The sequence below is a fragment of the Musa acuminata genome, chromosome BXJ2-7 (assembly GCF_036884655.1).
Source record: "Musa acuminata AAA Group cultivar baxijiao chromosome BXJ2-7, Cavendish_Baxijiao_AAA, whole genome shotgun sequence".
Taxonomy (NCBI): domain Eukaryota; kingdom Viridiplantae; phylum Streptophyta; class Magnoliopsida; order Zingiberales; family Musaceae; genus Musa; species Musa acuminata.
Window position 1 is genome coordinate 35766346 of NC_088344.1, and position 18882 is coordinate 35785227.

The 18882-nt window shown below is 38.8% G+C and overlaps 2 protein-coding genes and 1 pseudogene across 4 annotated transcripts; 2 read left to right on the plus strand and 1 right to left on the minus strand.

Moving 5' to 3' along the window:
• Positions 1-819: 819 nt before the first annotated feature.
• Positions 820-3243, minus strand: LOC135616248 (protein transport protein Sec61 subunit beta-like). The gene is made up of 2 exons (XM_065115441.1): positions 3111-3243; positions 820-1184 (listed from the first exon to the last, which is right to left on the minus strand). The coding sequence occupies exon 2, from the start codon at positions 1168-1170 to the stop codon at positions 931-933; it is 240 nt and encodes a 79-aa protein (XP_064971513.1). The 5' UTR covers positions 1171-1184; positions 3111-3243; the 3' UTR covers positions 820-930.
• A 379-nt stretch (positions 3244-3622) lies between these two features.
• On the plus strand, positions 3623-11082 carry LOC103992709 (uncharacterized). 2 transcript variants are annotated; one of them, XR_010488873.1, is made up of 6 exons: positions 3623-3858; positions 3955-4062; positions 6389-6556; positions 10347-10457; positions 10597-10757; positions 10930-11082. XR_010488873.1 is itself a non-coding variant. In XM_065118564.1 (5 exons), exons 1-5 carry the CDS (start codon positions 3757-3759, stop codon positions 10636-10638), a joined length of 531 nt encoding a protein of 176 aa, XP_064974636.1. In that variant the 5' UTR covers positions 3623-3756; the 3' UTR covers positions 10639-10842. The 2 variants fall into 2 exon arrangements, 1 of the variants encoding a protein (XP_064974636.1); XM_065118564.1 differs by lacking the exon at positions 10930-11082 and having other exon boundaries at positions 10597-10842.
• Positions 11083-12293: 1211 nt separating this feature from the next.
• LOC135617862 (IAA-amino acid hydrolase ILR1-like 1) lies at positions 12294-16441 on the plus strand (annotated as a pseudogene). The gene is made up of 5 exons (XR_010488874.1): positions 12294-12709; positions 12993-13112; positions 14390-14698; positions 15411-15538; positions 15703-16441. The product of XR_010488874.1 is annotated as an IAA-amino acid hydrolase ILR1-like 1 (transcript).
• Positions 16442-18882: the final 2441 nt, after the last annotated feature.

Below are 18882 nucleotides of genomic sequence, written 5' to 3' on the forward strand. Positions count from 1 at the left end.
CAACTGGTTTGCTTCAAAAAGCAATTGGAGAATGTGATAGTTGCTTATGAGATCATGTTGTTGGAATTTCTTTTATAGATGTTGTGTATCGTAGCATCGTAGAACATCAGGATCAAAACAATTAACCTACAAAGGTGTCTTTACTGAGATAAATGTTTTTGATATTATAACATAAAGTTTCACAAATAAGAAAGATTCATTTTGTCTTGATTCTTATATTCATCCTTTACATGATGTTGAAGAAATTATTTGAAAACTCACTTGATTTATAAAAAAATATAATATATGATTTATAATTTAAGCAATTTATTTATTTTAAATTCAGATTATAAAAATAACAAGTCCATTTATTTTTATAGTGAACATTATCTCATTAAATTATGTGATATGCATGTAATTTCTGCTACAAACTTTAAATCTCAGTACTTCGACAGTAATATGAAGTAATTACATAAATCTAATTCTTCAACATGCTCTTTCGATATGGTTAGGTTTCCATTCATAAATCATATCATGGAGAGGGGAAATGAATGGGTGTATACATCAGAAAGCAAAGACCACTACCAAGTGTAACCATACACACAAAAAAGTCACCAATTTGTTGTCATAATGTGTGCGCATATGCATCGCAAATAAGATGGATAAAATCATGTTACCATACTACTTGACTGTTCTATTTAATACAAGGACGATCAACTCCTATTAAGATGTAATTTTGGAGGTCAAGGATGTGCCCTGCTGCTCAAAGATCAAGCTGAAACAATATAATTTTAATATTCCAATCATTTTAAAGAAGGCAATGCAATCTGTAAAGGTCACTAGAATAACGGATGCTATTTGATTATTGCATTTCCACGGTCGGTCGGAGCTTTTTGATATGTTTAAATTGGTCAAAGTTGAGGAAATTACAAAACTTGGGATATTCTTTGACTAGTTGGGAACACGATACAACTTGCCGAAGACATGTAAGACAGCAACGATAGCAATAAACCCAATGCTCATGATGAGGACGGTGTTGGGTGACATTTTGCGACCGGCTGTCTCATCTGTGTAGAACTGGAGCATCGTATTGGCACCTGCAGCTGCACCAGCACCACCCGTCCTCCTCCTCCGTATGCTTGCAGCTGCTGCCGCGCTGCCCCTAGCTGGTGCTTCGCCATTAGCCACCATCTTTACTCGGATATCTAGAAAACGGATAATAATGTAAGACCGAGAAAGAATATAAATCATTCTATTCAGGAAGGATATAATATTTTTTATTTTTGTTCCGATTGTGCAAATCGGTTTATTTGTGTTGTTGACATAGTGACTTGCACACTATTGCAGAAAAGGATATCCAGGTAGCCACATCTACACCAGTAATCACAAGTGAACTATCACCAAATCCAAGTTGGTTAGTTCCTTTGTGCAAGCTATGATTGTCAGTGTGCAAGCTTCACATTACTATACTTTATGTTCTGGTTCTGGTAACATCGTACACTAGACCAGTATATTGATGCTGGGCACTGTAACAAATTGTCTAACTCATAAAAAACTAAAGCTTTTGCTTACTAAGATATGGATAGCAGAAACAGTTACATTCCACCAACTAAAAGAATTGGAACTAACATAAGGTAACGATTCGATTGAATGGAATTACTACTGGGGATCTTAAGCAGGCATGATATAGTGTAATTACGTAAAATATAGAATCTCGTATCGAACTTACAACAGGTAAATTTATCAAGCACACCAAGATTCCTTTAATCGATAGTGTGGTTCCCTAGGGAGGAATATAAGATATATAAAATAGAAGTTTAAATGACAAACACAAAGAATTAAGTTATATAACTCAGACAGCCAGGATTTATATTAATTTGGATTTATACCCCCTAATATTGGCTAGACAGTAACACTGGCATTAGAAGCTGAGAAATTGAAAACTGCACACATAAAGATGGTAACTCACAGGAAATTGAGCAAATCAACTAAACAAATATCTAGTTCAACTTGTAAAGAAGTTCAATGTATTAGTACATTATCAGGCATATCACGTGTACCGAAACCTTAAAGAAGATGAGCAGTTTAACTAGAATTATGAAATACAAACTACAACGATAGAATTGTGTACAATGCCTAATCTGTAACATGCAAAAAGATGATAGAGAAACTGCATTGCACATAGACATTTAAGTAAAAGCAAACATTATTAGAAGATAGCTCGATCTGCTTCTCCCTCAGTCAGACAATTATTATAAATAATCAAAGTTTTTGTCATAATTGTAACGTCCAATTGACGAGGAAGATAAATTATTAGAGTACTACTCTCTGTGAGCAAAGAGGCCAAACGAAACATACTGTTAAAGAAATTTGTGGGATGCATTAAAAGAAGGTCAATTCTCTGTTGACCCTCGGCACAAGGCCTTCGATTGCAATAACACAAGTGATAGATAGGCTATACTCAACTTGCCACTTCCTAATTGTGTGCGTATTACCAAAATTAATTACATATGCGAGAAAAATAATGAAAAAAAATCAACTTGCAACTCTTAACCAAAAAAAAAACTTATTATAATATTCTTGAAATTAACAATCCTTTCGATCTTAACATTCGAAATTAACAAAAAAATAATTCCTTCAATATTTTCTTAGTTTCTAACATGATTAATCTTAACTGGGCCACGAACGGATTCACGCCCATCTCCATCTGAAAGCAGAAATCAAAGAAACAAATTAGAGGACAAAATCCCACGAAACAGTATCAACGCCCACGAATCAGGAATCAGATCTGCTAATCAAATACCAAGAGTTTCAGATCTCTACGCCCCGTACCATGGAGTCGAAATTTGCCGTAAATCTAAAGAAGAAAAGGAAAACCAAACAGATCTGGCGGTCAAACGAGAGAAGAAATAGATACGAGGCCAAAGAAGCACCTACGACAGGTTAAAGAGGACAAAGGGAGAGGGAATGAAGGGATAAAGAACGCAGCGATTAAGCGATGACGTGAACTTGATCTGCCCCTAGACGAAACCCAGTGCCACCGATCGGTTGATGAACGAAAACAAGATGGCGATTTGTCGGGAATGAGCAATCAATCGGTCGAAGATATCAGAAAAACGAGAGAGACGCACCTGAAGGAGAACTGCTCGGGGAGGCGCGACTCGATTCCTCTGCAGGATCCTCGAGACGGGAGGCGGCGCAACTCGGTTCCTACTCTGCTGGCTCTAAACAGGAGGACGTGCATCCCGTGAAGGCAAAGAATACGTAACACGTAACTGCCCGGCCCGGCCCGGCCCGTTAAATAAGCCCGTGACACTAAAAACTTTCTATAATAAAAAATATATATTTTAATTATTAATAGTTGATGGATCTTTTGCATTGAAACAACTTAACTTATCGATATGATATATGCTGTCAGATAATAATTCAAAATTGTTTATAGAGACTTTATATGTCATAATAAGTCTCCTTCCTCTTTGATGAGTGAGTGTTTGTTGCAGCGTTTTGGTTGTTCTTTTCATGCATAGGGGACAGTATTACTCCATCCGAATTATATAGAACTCCGGTCCGATCATATCGGGCCGGTCTAATTTCAGTTCATCATGCTTTATTTCAATTACATTCCGTGGGCGTCTCACGTAAATGTTAACTAACCCGGCGGCCCATTCGCGCTCGCTTTGTTCGGTGGCTTGCATCTCACGCCCACGGCTTCCTCTTCCTCTCCTCTCGAATCCGGAAGGAAACCCTAAGTTCGCATTCTTCTGCACCTCCGCGACGATGGTGTTCTACATCCTCGACTACACTGCGGAGCTCGAGAACCTTACCAACCTCCAGCAGCGGGACGGCTGCAGCGATCCCAATTACACATATTACTTCAAGGTCTCCGCTACTCTCCTCCTTGGTTGACCCCTTGTAGTTCCGATCTCGCTGGTTTTGGATCGAATATAAGGGATTGCTTGCTATTATTGAGATCAGGTGAAGTGCGAGAACTGTGGGGAGATCAGCCAGAAGGAGACCTGCGTGGTGCTGTCTGAATCGGTCCCGCTCCCCAATGGAAGGGGTACTGCCAATCTCGTGCAGAAGGTACATCGTCTTCCTTTGATGCCTTCCATTTTCTTCTTTGATTGTGGAAATTGTGGATTTCCAAGTTAGCATGTACTGTAGTTGTGATGCATATGCAACTTGTATCTCCTTTCTTCCTCAACAGCTGTGTCGACGATACATGCTTCTGAATAAATCATCAGTCAAAGTTAAAGCAACATCATTGGGTTCGATGATCAACCAGAAAAATGCCCGGTAAAACTCAGGGCAGAGTTTCTTCTTGTACATCTTAGGGAGTCTAGGATTTATTTTCCGTTATGCATAGGCATCTATATTCGTTGGCTTTGAAGCACAATTATCGTATTCATTCGTCTCTCAATGTGATCATGCAAATTCCATGAAGCATTTTGTGACGTGTGGTCAGTGTGATAAATTGTCATGTTTCTATTAGGTTCGCCTATATTAATACTGCCCTATTCTAATTAATATATGTTAGATAATTTCAAAGCAGTAATTTTGGGTACGTTTTCTTGAATTCATGGGTCATATTTTGGCTTTATGATTTGATGTGGTTGAGAAGCCATATAATGAGCATGGTTCTGTTTATGACTAATCTCAAGTTATTACTTGGTTTTGTTTGTTTTAGCTCTGTCTTACCTGTTGGATTAGTTAAAATCTCCTCTTTTGGCAACTAGATAATGGCAGTAGATATGGTTCTAGGCTAAACATGCCTTCATGTTTATTCTAGTATTTATTTTCAGGGATGCTGCCTAGAATATTGCTTTGAAAATTAGTTTCTGAGCACCATCATGCTGGCTTGCTTTCTTATGCTTAGTGCTAAGCTCTTTGCTAGGTACTAGCTTTCTTTCCTGTGGAGAATACAACAGAGAGAACATCTATAAATTTGCCTTTTTGTTTCTCCCAGTGAAGCATGTAGTATATGGAGCGTGGTACTGTTTCTCTTGATGGAATTATGTTGCCAACTTACTCTAGGAGGGTAGGAAGTCATGGAACAGGCAAGGGATGAAGCAAAACCCTAGAAGACTTTTAATTTGATTATTTTACATAAGAAAAATACTAATCTTCATGCTGTGTTAGAAGACTACATAATGCGGTAAATCATTTTGACGATAGCTAAATTATTTAGATAAATTAAAAATTCATTTTTCTTCTTTGGTATAGCTTTTCCAACTGAATTAATATTTTCTTTGATATATGCAATAATTACTTGTAAAATTTGGCTTGCATGTTTTGATCGGGAGAGTTCATTTGGACTGAGAGTCACTTTTTTAACGAAAGGCACTCTAGCAAGTCCTTGAGGCATCTAGTAGCAGAAAAAAAATGTTTTACAATGTGAATAGGAAACATGACAAGAAAAAAAAGACTGCAAAGCTTTGAATGAAACCACTGAACTACTAAATGTGATGATTGAGAATAAGGCTTTGGTAAAGTTGACTGCAGAGTGCAGAGTTAAATGATAATTATTCAATTTTGCATGCAGCTTAATAAAAAAAAAAGGGGTATCTTGCTGCTAAGAGATTCCTTTAAAGAAACTACTAGTGATGATTTTTCTGAACACAAAAGTGACACCTTCCACCACTGGAGTGAAAAAAAAGTTTTCAGCCAAAACACCATATAAGCTTCCCTTTCCATAGCCTTGTTTATCTCTCTAGATATATAAGCTCATTTCATATTAAGCTTGCAAGTATAACAGGTTCATAGCCTTGTCGACTTCTATTCTCATTTGTTTCAGGATGATAGTCCATAGAATAGATATGATGTGTTACTGTAATATGAAATGTTAACCCACAATAGTTCTCAGTCATCCTTGTTTTAGTTCATGGGCAAACTTTAGAAACTTTACTTTTCCTGTAAAATGAAATTTCCTTTGCAGGAAATCTTACTCTGAGCAGATTTTGATGTCCGTAAGAAGGCAACTTGTGGAGTTGTGTTCATGTTACATGTTCACTGGATATTTGTTGTGATGTAATAAGGGTCACATTTTCCTCTTCCGATGAATGAACTTTTTTCTAGATGCATTGACAAGCACACAACAAGTGAGCAATTGGCACATTGCATCAGCATTTTCTAGAATTTGGAGTGGTGCAACAAATGAAGATGAAACTAAGCAGTACCAAAAAATCATGCTAATGTGATTTGGTTATGTTATGGCTGCTCACTTGTTATTGATTGCTTTATTATTGAGCGCTAGTATGATGTATGGCCTATGATTAATATGTTGTTTCAGAGCAAAATTCTGGTATAACTCGTGTCTTAACTTAATTTGAAATATTACACATGCCTTTCATGCCTTAATAATTTCGATATGCAATTCCAGCTTACAGTAACCAATTTGATTGTCTTGCAGTGCAAGCTTTGTGGGAGAGACGGAACAATTCAGATGGTTCCTGGACATGGTGAACCATTGACAATTGAACGTAGCCAGGCTGGGATCAGGTCCAAATTGATGGTCTTTGACTGCAGGGGCTTTGAACCTGTTAACTTCTCTTTTGAAAATGGATGGAAAGCAGAATCTGTGAGTATCCCTGGTTTCTAATCTTTTGCAGAAATTGTTCTCGAGCCCTTGATTTTCTGGCTCCTTGTTTAATAGCTTTGGACTCTGCACCTTTGTGATCAATGCCTTGTTTAATTTTCTGGCTCTTTGTTTTGAAAATTCTAGTGGCCTCTTGCTAATGTTGGTGTATATACTGCCAACAAAAAGTTATGAGCTTCTTTTTGGATTCCTTCTTTAGAAGGAAAAATGTTAACAATTCTGTCTTGAATATGGTTCCTCACACAATAAATTGGTGACATGCTGTATCTAGTTTGTAAGCCCTGCTTAATGAGAATGCTGACCTAGTTTTTGGTTTGCTGCCCTATTTTGCCGTCAGAAAACAGTTATCATCTACCAAATCTGTAACCATGAAAATTGACACATGAAAGCTTCCTGCATCAACATCAGTGCTTTCTTTTTCTTTGTTTCATCAACTTAAATAAATAATATGTTCATTTGTATAAATTATCAATTTCACGTTATATACAGGAATTCAGGAATTCTAACATCATTAGATTTTGGGAATAATACATTTCTTCCCCCTTATAGCTTATCAAGTTTTTTTTTTTTTTTTTTTTGTAACTTGGAAGAAGTTTTCATTACATTAAACTGTGTACAAGATGCTTAAACATGGACTCGAACCTAAAACCCATTACTTATGCCAATAATACATTAACCACTGGAATATCTTAGCAAAGACTAATCTCAATAGAGATTATCAAGGTTCATCTAGATGATAGTTCATTTCATCGAGGTTCATCTGGATGATGGCGCTTTTCATCAAGGTTCATATGGATGACAGTGCTTTTCATCAAGGTTCATTTGGATGACGGTGCTTCTCATCAAGGTTCATCTAGATAATGGTTCTTTTCATCAAGGTTCATCTAGACGATGGTGCTTTTCAATTTTCAAAGATATAATTATATAAAAAGTAATTTGTATTTTTTTAATAAGAAGAGAGAATTAATAAATTCTCAATAAAGGAAAACTCTTCTTATAATCAATAATCCATGAAGGTCTGGGTTATATGGTATTGCACCTCTCCCTCTCTCTCTCTATATATACACACACACACACACACACACACACATATATATATATATATATATGTGTGTGTATATGTATGTATATGTATATGTATATATATGTATACGTATATATATGAATATGTATATGTATATATATGTATGTATATATATACATGTATATACATACATGTATATACACATATATATACATACATATACATACATATATTCAAGATTGAGTAGTCTGAAATTGTGGAGCACATTCTTGAAGTCTTTTTTAAAAATTGTCTATTGCTCGAGTCCCTGTACATGATATGCAACGACATTGACATACTAGACATCCACTCCTACAATCTCCACCGTTTAATATTCTGGTCCGAAAAAATAGTCCATCTTCTAGGTATCAATGCACTTAATCTACGGACTCTTTGGGTCTATGTTAGTGAGTAGCTAAAAGGCTTACTCATTGAAGCACACAAGGTCCACCATCCAGGAGACCTATCTGGACTTGCTCTCTTCGCCTCCTCTTGGTCTTCAGAAATTTTAACTTGCCGTGAAGGGCATGTCTTGTCTTCAGAATTTTGAACTTGCCTTTCTTACTGTGGTCTAACTGAACTGTGGATTCTATCTTATGATACAAAATTCTGAGATACTTCAAGGTTGATTGCCAATTATTGTTTTGCTGTCAATTTCTCTTCTAAACCATTCTCGCACTACAAAATGGTCCTTCTAGAGATATTTTTGGAAACACATCCTCTTAAATAATTAAAACTTTTGAGTAAATTTGCTATTGAAAAGCAGAGCACTCCTGTTTTGTAGAACACTTTTCTAGCTTAGCAGTTAGCCCATACCCTCTTTAAGTACTACACCACGTACATTGTCACAAGACTGATGTCTTTTATGAATGTCACACAAATTAACATGGCAGCAATTATATTTTTTTTTCACGTTTATGCCTTTGTAATTCTGAACTTCACATCCCCATGCAACAGCTTTTGTGATGTGAATATAAATTTTCAAGGATCAGTTTGGATGGTGCAAACCAAAATTTAATCTTGGAATAAGAGATGATCGGACAACTTCATATCCAAAGATGGCTTAAAAAATAGGTTAGTTGTTATACTTTCTGCAACTGGAAGGATAGCATCTGGAAACTTATTCCCTACAGGCTAACATTTTCTGGAAACTGATGATGGAAATTATTTCACTGGCCTTCCTTTAGGAACAAACTGGTAGAGATACATATGTTTAACAGGGATCCAATCGGAATGTTCCAAAGTTATCAGCCATGACTATCATTACTGACTAGTTGGTATATAATTTTTTTTCTTTTTCGCTGAATGTATGTTTCTCTCTGTATATTGACTGGTTTTTTAATTATAGGCAAGCCGCCCCAAGCATAAGTTTGCAAAATCATTTCTAGTTATATTTTTAATGAGAATTAGCATATTCTTATCCATATCAAAGATAATGAATTCTTTAGGTTTTTTCAATTTAAACATAAGCTAGCAAAAACGTTTTTATTCTTTTTAATGAAAGTTTGTAGGTTACTAGGTTTATATCCATAATGAGCTTTAGACTTCCCCCTTCAATTAGAGCTCTTTGTTACACTTTCTTTTGGAGTTTGGAAGTTGGTATATTCTGAAACGTAACTTCTATGAGCTGCTAGAACCAAGGTTCGTCGTACCACAGTGTTCCGTTTAGTATGGGCAATATGTATCGATCTGACAGGAGACCGGTATGAGCGGTATATCGATATGCTTCCATGTATCATGTGTCGGTATGTTTGGTATGGCTTGGTATAGCTCGGTACGTATTGTACCAATAGCTGATCGATATATTGGTACAGACCAGTAAGGCAAACCATGTCTAGAAGACTAGAACAACCCCTGAAATGTCATAGTTTCTTGTAGCTCAACTAATAAGCTTTCGCTCTTGTTTGTTTTTGACATTTTTATTGATGAGACAGCCCTCTGTTCAGTATTACCTTAAAGTACAGGTGTCAATTAGACTCGTGGGTATGGGTACCCATGGGGATCCATCCCTTGTGTGGTGGGGTGAGGATGGGCATTGGGATAGTTTCTATTACCTGCGTGGATATGTGGTGGGGACAGGTAGTACACTCCCCACCCGCCCTTGTACCCATCCCCACCCTATCAATATGTGGTCCTATATGTTGGACTCGGACACCTGACCCGCCTGATTCAAATCAGGCTGGGTCGAGTTGATTGCGAATTAAGTGCAAGCAATTTGGTTCAGATAAAACAATATCAACATTCAATAGGAACACCTCTCTCCCCACGGCTTGCATGTTGGAGGAACGGATTCAACATTTAACAATTGTTATTATTTGTAATTGTTAATTAATTTGAATTAATTAGGAGAATATTGAAAACCTATAGGTTCCCTGTCCTGCCCCTACCCCGTTTAAATGGGGAATAGGGTGAGGATGGGGGATGAGACGGGGATGAGGAGCACTTCCCGCCCCGCCTTGCTTGTTGAGAGTCCTGTTCCTGTGCTGTAGTACCCTTGTAAGAGTTATTTCATAAATTTGTTAGATGACCTGCTTCTCTCGGTAAAAGTTGCTAGTCTCTTCATTTAGAAATTGACCTCTGTTAAGGAACCAATTTGTTGTGCATCTTTATGATTATCTATATCGGGTGAAGTTTACAATGTATGCCATGTGCTATATATATGTGGGTTAAAGGTTCTAATTTTTTGACCTGATAATCTTTATTCTTTAGCTGAGTGGTACAAGCTTTGAGGTCGATTTGTCTGAGGGTGAGTTTGCAGATTATGATGAGAAAGGAGAATGCCCCGTTGGCATAACCAATCTTCAAGCATCTTTTAGAGTGGTAAGCTTGACAGGATCAATTATCTTGACATCATCTGCATCCTAGGCTGATAATCAGTATATTCTGTTCTTGTTAGTCTGCTTTCAAATATTTGTTTGTTTACAATGTTTTGATGATGCATTTGATGGAATACTTTCAGGCAAAAAAGCAAGAGCGTGCAGGGAAGACAACCTTTGTTTGATGTCAGCATATCCAGAATCAAGAATCTGCAAGATGTAGAAAAATATGGTTTCATTGTGTTTAACTTCTACAGGTTAATGATTGCCTGACTTGTTCTCATCATTATGATGATAATCATGGGTAAATGTCCTTTCCACATTCTCGTTTCCTCTTTGGACCATGTTATGAACTCTGGCTTAAATACTTTTGCTTTCAAAAGCATGTATGTTTGGGAGCGCTAACATGGCCACTAGGACTCTGGGCATGGTATCGGAGACTCTTCTTTCTTTACTAATTTTGATGGACATTTCAGGAATTGAGCGGGAATTTACTTATGCTATAGCATCAACCATAGCAGAGACATTGTTCATGGATGCACTTGTGATCTTCTAATGTGTGCCAACGATTTCGTAGTCAGTCAGCCGGCTATCAGATTAATGTGATACATGTATTTTATACTTGAGCATGATTCAAAGATACTGCCACTTGCATTACTAGGTTGGGGCACCCAAAGTTCAATATCTGTAGGTGTTCTAAGCAGGTCATATTACCTTAAATCTGCTAGGATGTCGAGAAGGCATTCGATTTCTTATGATGTTTTAGGATGAGATTTCTGAGCATGATTCTTTTATTTTCTTCTCTTTTTAGCTTTTATGTTGATCACATTACTTTTGTTCTTTCAATGCAATCGACACATCCCTCATCCTCTCATTGTAATCGTTCTTGCCTGTCTTATAGTTTCACATTGTCAGCCGTCTTAACTGTCGTCTCCTTCTTCTACGTCTTTTTCATAATTATCTTATATCTATGATAGTTTTAATTGTATTTCTACTTAAATTTTTTTGTTATATAAAAATTTTATAATTATTAATTAGATTTACTAATAATTTTTTTTAAAATAAAAAAACGAAAAATTCATAAATTTCCAACCCCGAGTGAAGATTTTCTATCTTCAGAAATGAGAAGGAGAAAAAGAAATTGGGGATAAACGGGAAAGCATTCTCCGCCCTCAACATCCAATTTGGCAAATTTTCAACGTCACCGATTGGCACTATTCCTAGCCGTCCATCCTACTATTCGTGTCGATATCAGATGGTTATCATTTGCGGTGCTTCCTTCTCGACAGTAACGTGTGATGTCGTCCTCATCTTCCTCGTTTTTCACGTGAAAAATTTGTTTGAAAACAAACAAAAGGAAATAGTTCATTGGTTGCGCAATAATAAATCTCAATTCTACAATTTAAATATAGAAAACCCATAAATTAACATCAGAAGATTCTGATAGATAATATTGCAATATATCTACTAAAAGCCTTAAAATAACGTTAACAATACCTTACTGTTGTCTTTAATCGTTGCTATTATTCCATGTATAACTCAGAAATTTCGAGGCTTCATCGAGCAATGCATTTGACACGACCTTCTTTTCTGTAATGTGTCCACGTGGTGCAAACCCCGAATCGAAGTTAGACACGAAGAGTTTTCTTACCTCTCGTGATTCGCCATTGTCGGCTACTTCTCTTTTTGGACTGGAAGAATAAACTGGTCCCACATATGGGTCCATGAACGCCTCGTGACTATCACCAATAATAAAGCAGGTAGGCCAAAGGGGTCGTCAGAGGGGTGTAAAATATTTTACTCATCAGTCGAAATCACGACATGTCGCTCTCCCTCCTTCCTCCGATCTCCACTAAAACCCCACGGGACCTCCAAATTCTTCATCTTCTTCGGCTCCTCTCGTCGAGGAGATTCGTGATGGATTTCTCCGGATCGATCGCTTTGGTCCTTCTTTTTGGTCTGTTGAACTCGGTGGGCGTCGCAAGATCCAAGCTTGATGACGCGGTGGGATTCTTGGAGAGGGCCAAGGAGCCGGAGTTCTTCGATTGGATGGTAGGGGTGAGGCGGAGGATCCACGAGAACCCCGAGCTCGGGTACGAGGAATTCTCCACCAGCGAGCTCATCAGGAAGGAGCTGGATGCTTTGGGGATCCGTTACCAGCATCCGGTCGCCGTCACCGGGGTAGTGGGTTACGTCGGCACCGGGAAACCTCCCTTTGTCGCCCTCAGAGCCGACATGGATGCCCTGGCGATGCAGGTTTGAATTACCTGGAGCTTCATCATATTTCCTTTTTCCATAGGTTTTGGGCGCTAAATCGATCGAAAGAGCTCCGCTTGATTCATTTTGGTGCTCCCTCTGATTATACTTATTTCCCAAATTTAGCAGCATTTAGGTGAAATAGATCGATCATATACCATTTTACGTCTAAGACCACCAAGTGGTGTAGCATTTAGATTTCCCTGGTGTCATGGCTTATAGTGTGATATGTTTACTTGCATTTGACTGTTTTCAGGCTAAAAATTAATGTTGCTGTGGATAGGAGAACGTGGAATGGGAGCGCAAGGGGCAGGGGAAGATGCACGCATGTGGCCATGACGCACACGTCGCGATGCTTCTTGGTGCTGCTAAGATTCTTCAAGAGCACCGTGATGATCTCCCGGTTTGTCATTCATTATTAATCGATCTTATTATATATGTTGCATATTTTCTTAATAAATGTTAGCCTTCATGTATTCAATCAGGGCAACACTATGTTTTGGGAGACATATCCTACCAACTTTTATGGACATTAATGTTTTGTGGAGATCAATTTTCTGCAACCGAGACAAAGAATAAGTTCCCTTCCTTTTCGCCAACATGTTTCGTTAATGAAGATCTGTGTCACGATGCGCAAGACATCATTGCCGAGTTACATGTAGGGAATTTCTCTTTTATATAGCCTTTGCACAAACCACCTGCCATGACCAACAACTTGTTCGGCATCTCTCTGTCTTTTCTTTAACAGAAAAGGTTTTAATTTTTTTTAGCTCCATTATGTTTCCTATAGAGCACATAATATCAAACATATGTAGAAAGTTGACATTATCTATATAATAGTCAAGAGTGATCCTTTTGGCCACCATGATAATTTTTTCAGTGAGTTTGCTGAAACCGTGAGAATTATGTTGTTCAGAAGAAGCCTGATCTCCTTTAATTGATCAATGATAAAGCCATTATAATCAAAAGATAATCATATATTTATGAAAGTTGAGATCGAAGTAATGACATGATTTACTTAGGAGCAAATGTTTGAGCTTAAAAACACTGATTCCTTGAATCGTAATGCTGGATAGCCCTTGCATTGTGGATGATTACCAGGTTTCTCGTTTTTCAAGTATGCCTCTTCTGTTTTGTGCACACTTTGTGCCCTCCAGGTTCTTTTGAAATATGTTGCTATATGTGTCAGATAGCATTTAAATGTCTCTGCCAAGTGCTAACAATATAAATCACCTTCCTCCACTAAAGACTACCAACATCATTCTGGGTCTTGATTGAATGAAATCATATTAAGCTTTTTTTTTTTTTTTTCTATAGTTGCATTTAGCTGACTTTCTTTCACCATGTAATATTTTCCTTATTTCTGGTCTCCTATATAACAAGCTCTCCTACATCATTACCTGCTAGAAGTATGAGTAATTTTGTGACCTCTGATTTTGTTTTTATATTGGATTATCCTTGTTGTGGCACCTTAAAGACTGTACTAGAGTGGTGTCTATTTTTCCTATTATTCTGCTGCTGAATTATTTGCTATCCTTCCGGTCTGGACAGTTCTTGTGTACCAGTCCTTATGGAGATCAAGTTTCTTGATTTTAGGATGAGCTGGCTAGGATGGATTTAGATTTCGATTGATGTGACCACCTGTTCTTAGTGTTCTGATTATGGCTGTTCTTATAATAGGGAACTGTTGTCCTCCTTTTCCAACCTGCTGAGGAAGGAGGTGGCGGAGCAAAGAAAATGATAGATGCTGGAGTTGTTGAAAACGTTGATGCTATCCTTGGGTTTCATATAACTAATGATGTACCTCTTGGTGTCGTGCAATCCAGGCCTGGACCTACAATGGCTGGGAGTGGGACCTTTGAGGCTGTTATAAGTGGAAAGGGAGGTCATGCTGCCATTCCTCAGCACACGATAGATCCAATTTTGGCTGCATCAAATGTGATTGTGAGCTTGCAGCATCTTGTCTCACCCGATCCTTTGGATTCACAGGTTTCTTTCTTTTCCTATGTTTTATGTTATGAATAAGTGTTCAAAAGAATTCATGTGCACATATCCATTCCTTTTCCTTGTCTTCTTTCCTTTGGGTGCCTCTGTGGTTGTGGAATCCACACTGGTCCTGTTCTCAACCAAAGGCTGGCCTTCTCAATGGAGCTTTCAATTTCATACTAAGCATCTCTAAAGTAACATACAAAGATAACAAGAACAATTAACCTGTTCTACTTATTACTTGAGAAGTACATTACGGGAGGCTTGACTCAATCAACCCCAGGAAGCCACTCAGTGTGTACTAAACTTGAAATTACTGTCTTGTATATTGCATGATGTTAGGACTTATTTCTATCTCTTAAAATGATAGAGAATAGTCAAAGGTACTATATAAAAATACTATCTAAAGATAGCATCCATGATTTTTTTTTTTTCTTGAATTTTGACGTGATTGCTTATCAAACAACATGATGATAAATAACCCTTTAAAGGAAGCTAAGACCCTTCCAAACTGAAGATAGCACGGTGACGCTGCATAGAAAATTTGATAAAAGAGTACAGGTCACAAGTATTTGGCAACTTCTGGATGACAATATAGGTTTTTGCTTATTCAATTGTGCTTTCCTACATGCTTAAATTCACCTAACCAGTTAGGTTTTGTGAGAACCTTCTGTTCAGGTGAGAATAATTGATTACTCATTATTTTTCAATGTAGGTAGTAACAATTGCAAAATTTCAAGGAGGAAAAGCGTTCGATGTGATTCCAGATTCAGTCACCATTGGTGGCACCTTCCGAGCATTTTCCAAAGAAAGCTTTTTTCAACCAAGCAACAAATTGAAGAGGTCTGACATCTAACTATACTCTCAAAGCTTACTTGCATGCTTGTTACAACCAGCTGTGGAACACACTGGTTCAGCTCTAAATCTAGTGGAGAATTGAGAATGTGTGAGCTTTCATGCATCTGGCTTACACTGAATACATTATATTCTCTTGGTTTCTCTAACAGGTGATTGTTGCACAAGCATCTGTTCAGAGGTGCAGAGCGACTGTTGACTTCCTCGACAAAGATCATCCTTTCTTCCCTGTTACAGTCAACAGCAAGGATCTCCATGTGCATTTCCAGAAGGTGGCTGCAGAGATGCTTGGAATTAGCAACGTACAGGAAAGAAAGCCAGTAATGGGAGCTGAAGACTTTGCTTTCTTCACCGAGGTTGTCCCTGCTGCATATTACTACTTCTTCGGGATGATGAATGAGACACAGGGACCAGTGTACCCTGCGCACTCACCATATTTTACAGTCAATGAGGCAGCACTCCCCTATGGTGCAGCACTTCAAGCCTCTCTGGCAATAACATTTCTGTTTGAGAACCACACCCCCCCATCCACCATGAATGTTCACGATGAACTCTGAATACATTTCATCATTCCTGGTGTCCTCCATTGCAGAAGAGCCTGAAGCCAAAAATCCTATATTTAGGTAAGATTATGATGTACATTTAGATCGACACCAGAAACAATCTCAGTTATTTCACCGAATAATGTCAAGAGTTATACAAGTCATTTTTTGTCGTAACTATTGGCTTCGGCGGTTGTCATATTACAGCTTCAAAACTTAGAATGAGCTACTTTCTAAGAGCAGATAAGGCATCAAAATGAATGTCACAGTGTGTGGATGCCGATTGCCGATACTTGAGGTGTCCTATTTTCATGGGGATGTACTGCTATCTGCTGTGCTATGTTTGTATCTTCCACTCTGATGTAGCAACCCTAAGCTTCCCCTTGTTCTGCATAAACTTGTATCTGAACCACTGTTCATACTTCAAGAAACATTGAGATAGTGAGAGCCATTTCCACAGCAGCCGACGCCCATATTAATGAACAAATGTAGAGAGAGAGAGAGAGAGGTGTAGAATAACATAAGATGTTGATGGTGTACTTGTGGTGGAAACAGAAGGACGAAGAGAGTTCAGTTAACACATCTCTGGCCTACTTCTCATTGCATGTAACGTTGGATTAGGCCGAAGAATTGGTGGTGTGGCGGAGCCAGGTTTAACTGTATCATTTGAGGAAGGCAAGTTTAGGAATCATTTGTGGTTCTTCAAGAGGAGGTTTTTTGTGACAGTGCTGCTAATGGCAACCGCAAGCACGCTCGCGCACACACAGCTATGCTTTCGCTGCAACTAAAGACCTCAAATACGTTAGCTACTACTCGGCAATTGGCATCCACACACTATGACATTCATACTGAATAATGTCAAGACTTACAGGAGGACTTCATGTGGATCTTTGTTAGCTTGAAATGGACAACTGATCATCCTTGAACTCAGAAACAAAATCTACAAAATACTTCTTCCATTTAATGTGACCTTTGCATTAATAATTCAGAGGGGAAACAGTCTACACTGTTGCTGTTTAAGGAGATGACGTTCTTTTTTACACAAGAAAAATTGTTTTGCATAAGTAATCAAAATTAGGCAAATCAAACGACCTTTTCTAAGAAACAAAGATGGAGACAATGGTTGGCACCATGACATGTCATAATGCCACACGCTATGTCAGAATCCGTACGAAGGCGTCGTTCGACCCGCGTACCACCACGCCAACCTGAGAATCAGCAAGGGGAACACCCACACACGCCAAGTCAGAATCTGTACCGAGACGTTATTCGACATGCTCCATCCCAAAAAACCGGGGCGACGTCGTCTGATGTGGCTCCGCGTGTCCCGAGACGATGGCCAACCAGAAGTGTCGTCTCAACTCTCGAAGATCAACGATCACGTCGAACTCACGTGCAATCGACCCTTGTACAATAGTATAAAAGTCCATGGTCGACATCTGGTCAGGGGGGAGGCAAAAAAAAAAAATTGAATCCACAACTGACTTGCTTGTCGGAGGGGCCAAAGTCAGGAATCACTTGATGAAAATCATTTTTACAGGAAAGCGATCACCCACAACCCGCGAGCATCCCAATCTTCAAAGTCGCTAATCGACATCCCTACGGCGAGCCATCAACCGGCATTCGGACTGAGAAACAATGATCAAGACCTCATCGCGAGGGCCTGGTCAACCTCAATGTCTAGCTCGATCGATAGGAAACTCTCGACATTGACCCGAGAATCTGGCTGACTCACCAACACCACCCATCCTAACCTCTCAAGCTTGAGGAGTCAGTGGTCTGCACCTGAATGTAGTCAACATGCAAGCTCATAAGACGACGACTTCCCACCCTATCGTCAGCCTTTTCCCCCTCACAATATAATGACATTTTATTGTGGTTGTGATATTACGTGACATACAAAAATATTAACTAAATTAAACAACATAAATGTTTTTAATAAACTATTTTTTTTTTGTATTATGTTCTTAATTTTCTTCTTTGATGATATTTAAGGATTCAAAACCTTTAAAACATGTTACTGTTATTTAATAAATAAATAAAATAAAATAAATATTGATGAGTGAAACGGCGGGTGTTATTAATTGCGTGTTTTGATCGGAAGGGTATTTTGGGTAAATAAAGAAAGAACCGAAGAACTTAGCGACGGACCACCGAAGGGCAGCTGGCGACAGCTGTCGGATCGGATCGGGTATCCACCCGCTACCCAACTCCTCTCGTCTATAAATAGCCCTGTTTCTGTTGTGCTATTGGCGCTTCTGTTCCTCTCTCCCGAAACCCCATCTGAAGGAGCAGAAGAAAAATCTCGCCTCGCGGGTAGCAATGGCGGCAATCGGAGGCCAGTCCCTCGCGATCTCGCTCGTGGCCGTGGTCGCCGCCGCCTTCCTGGCAGTTGGAGCCGTGGCAGCCGACGCACCGGCCCCCAGCCCGACGTCCGCCGCCGGCGCCCTCATCCCGAATCTAGCCGTCGCCGTTCTCGCCTCGTCCGTCGTCCTCCTCCTCCTCGGATCCGTCCGTCACTGAGTGATCCTGGGCGTAGACTAGTCATTCCAGGGTGGAATTGGGTCGTCTTTAGGGTTTCTTTCAATAAGGGTGGTGGTGATGGCGATCGATGAGTTTTTTAAACGCTTAGTATGGGGTCTCTAGTGCGTGTGTGTGTAGATATGATATGCTTTGGCTGCAGAGATTGATGTGTTATTAATAGTTCTGTTTGTCCTTCTTTAGTTCATGTTCATGATTTGTTGGTGAGATTTTGTGGTGTGTGATGGATGGATTGATCTATGGTTGATG

Bases quoted from the DNA above. Each gene is read 5' to 3' on its own strand.
- LOC135616248 (XM_065115441.1), bottom strand. From the start codon at position 1,170: ATGGTGGCTAATGGCGAAGCACCAGCTAGGGGCAGCGCGGCAGCAGCT.
- LOC103992709 (XM_065118564.1), top strand. From the start codon at position 3,757: ATGGTGTTCTACATCCTCGACTACACTGCGGAGCTCGAGAACCTTACC. The intron at 4,063-6,388 runs GTACATCGTCTT...ATTGTCTTGCAG, and splicing joins CTGCCAATCTCGTGCAGAAG to TGCAAGCTTTGTGGGAGAGA. The intron at 10,458-10,596 runs GTAAGCTTGACA...GAATACTTTCAG, and splicing joins TTCAAGCATCTTTTAGAGTG to GCAAAAAAGCAAGAGCGTGC.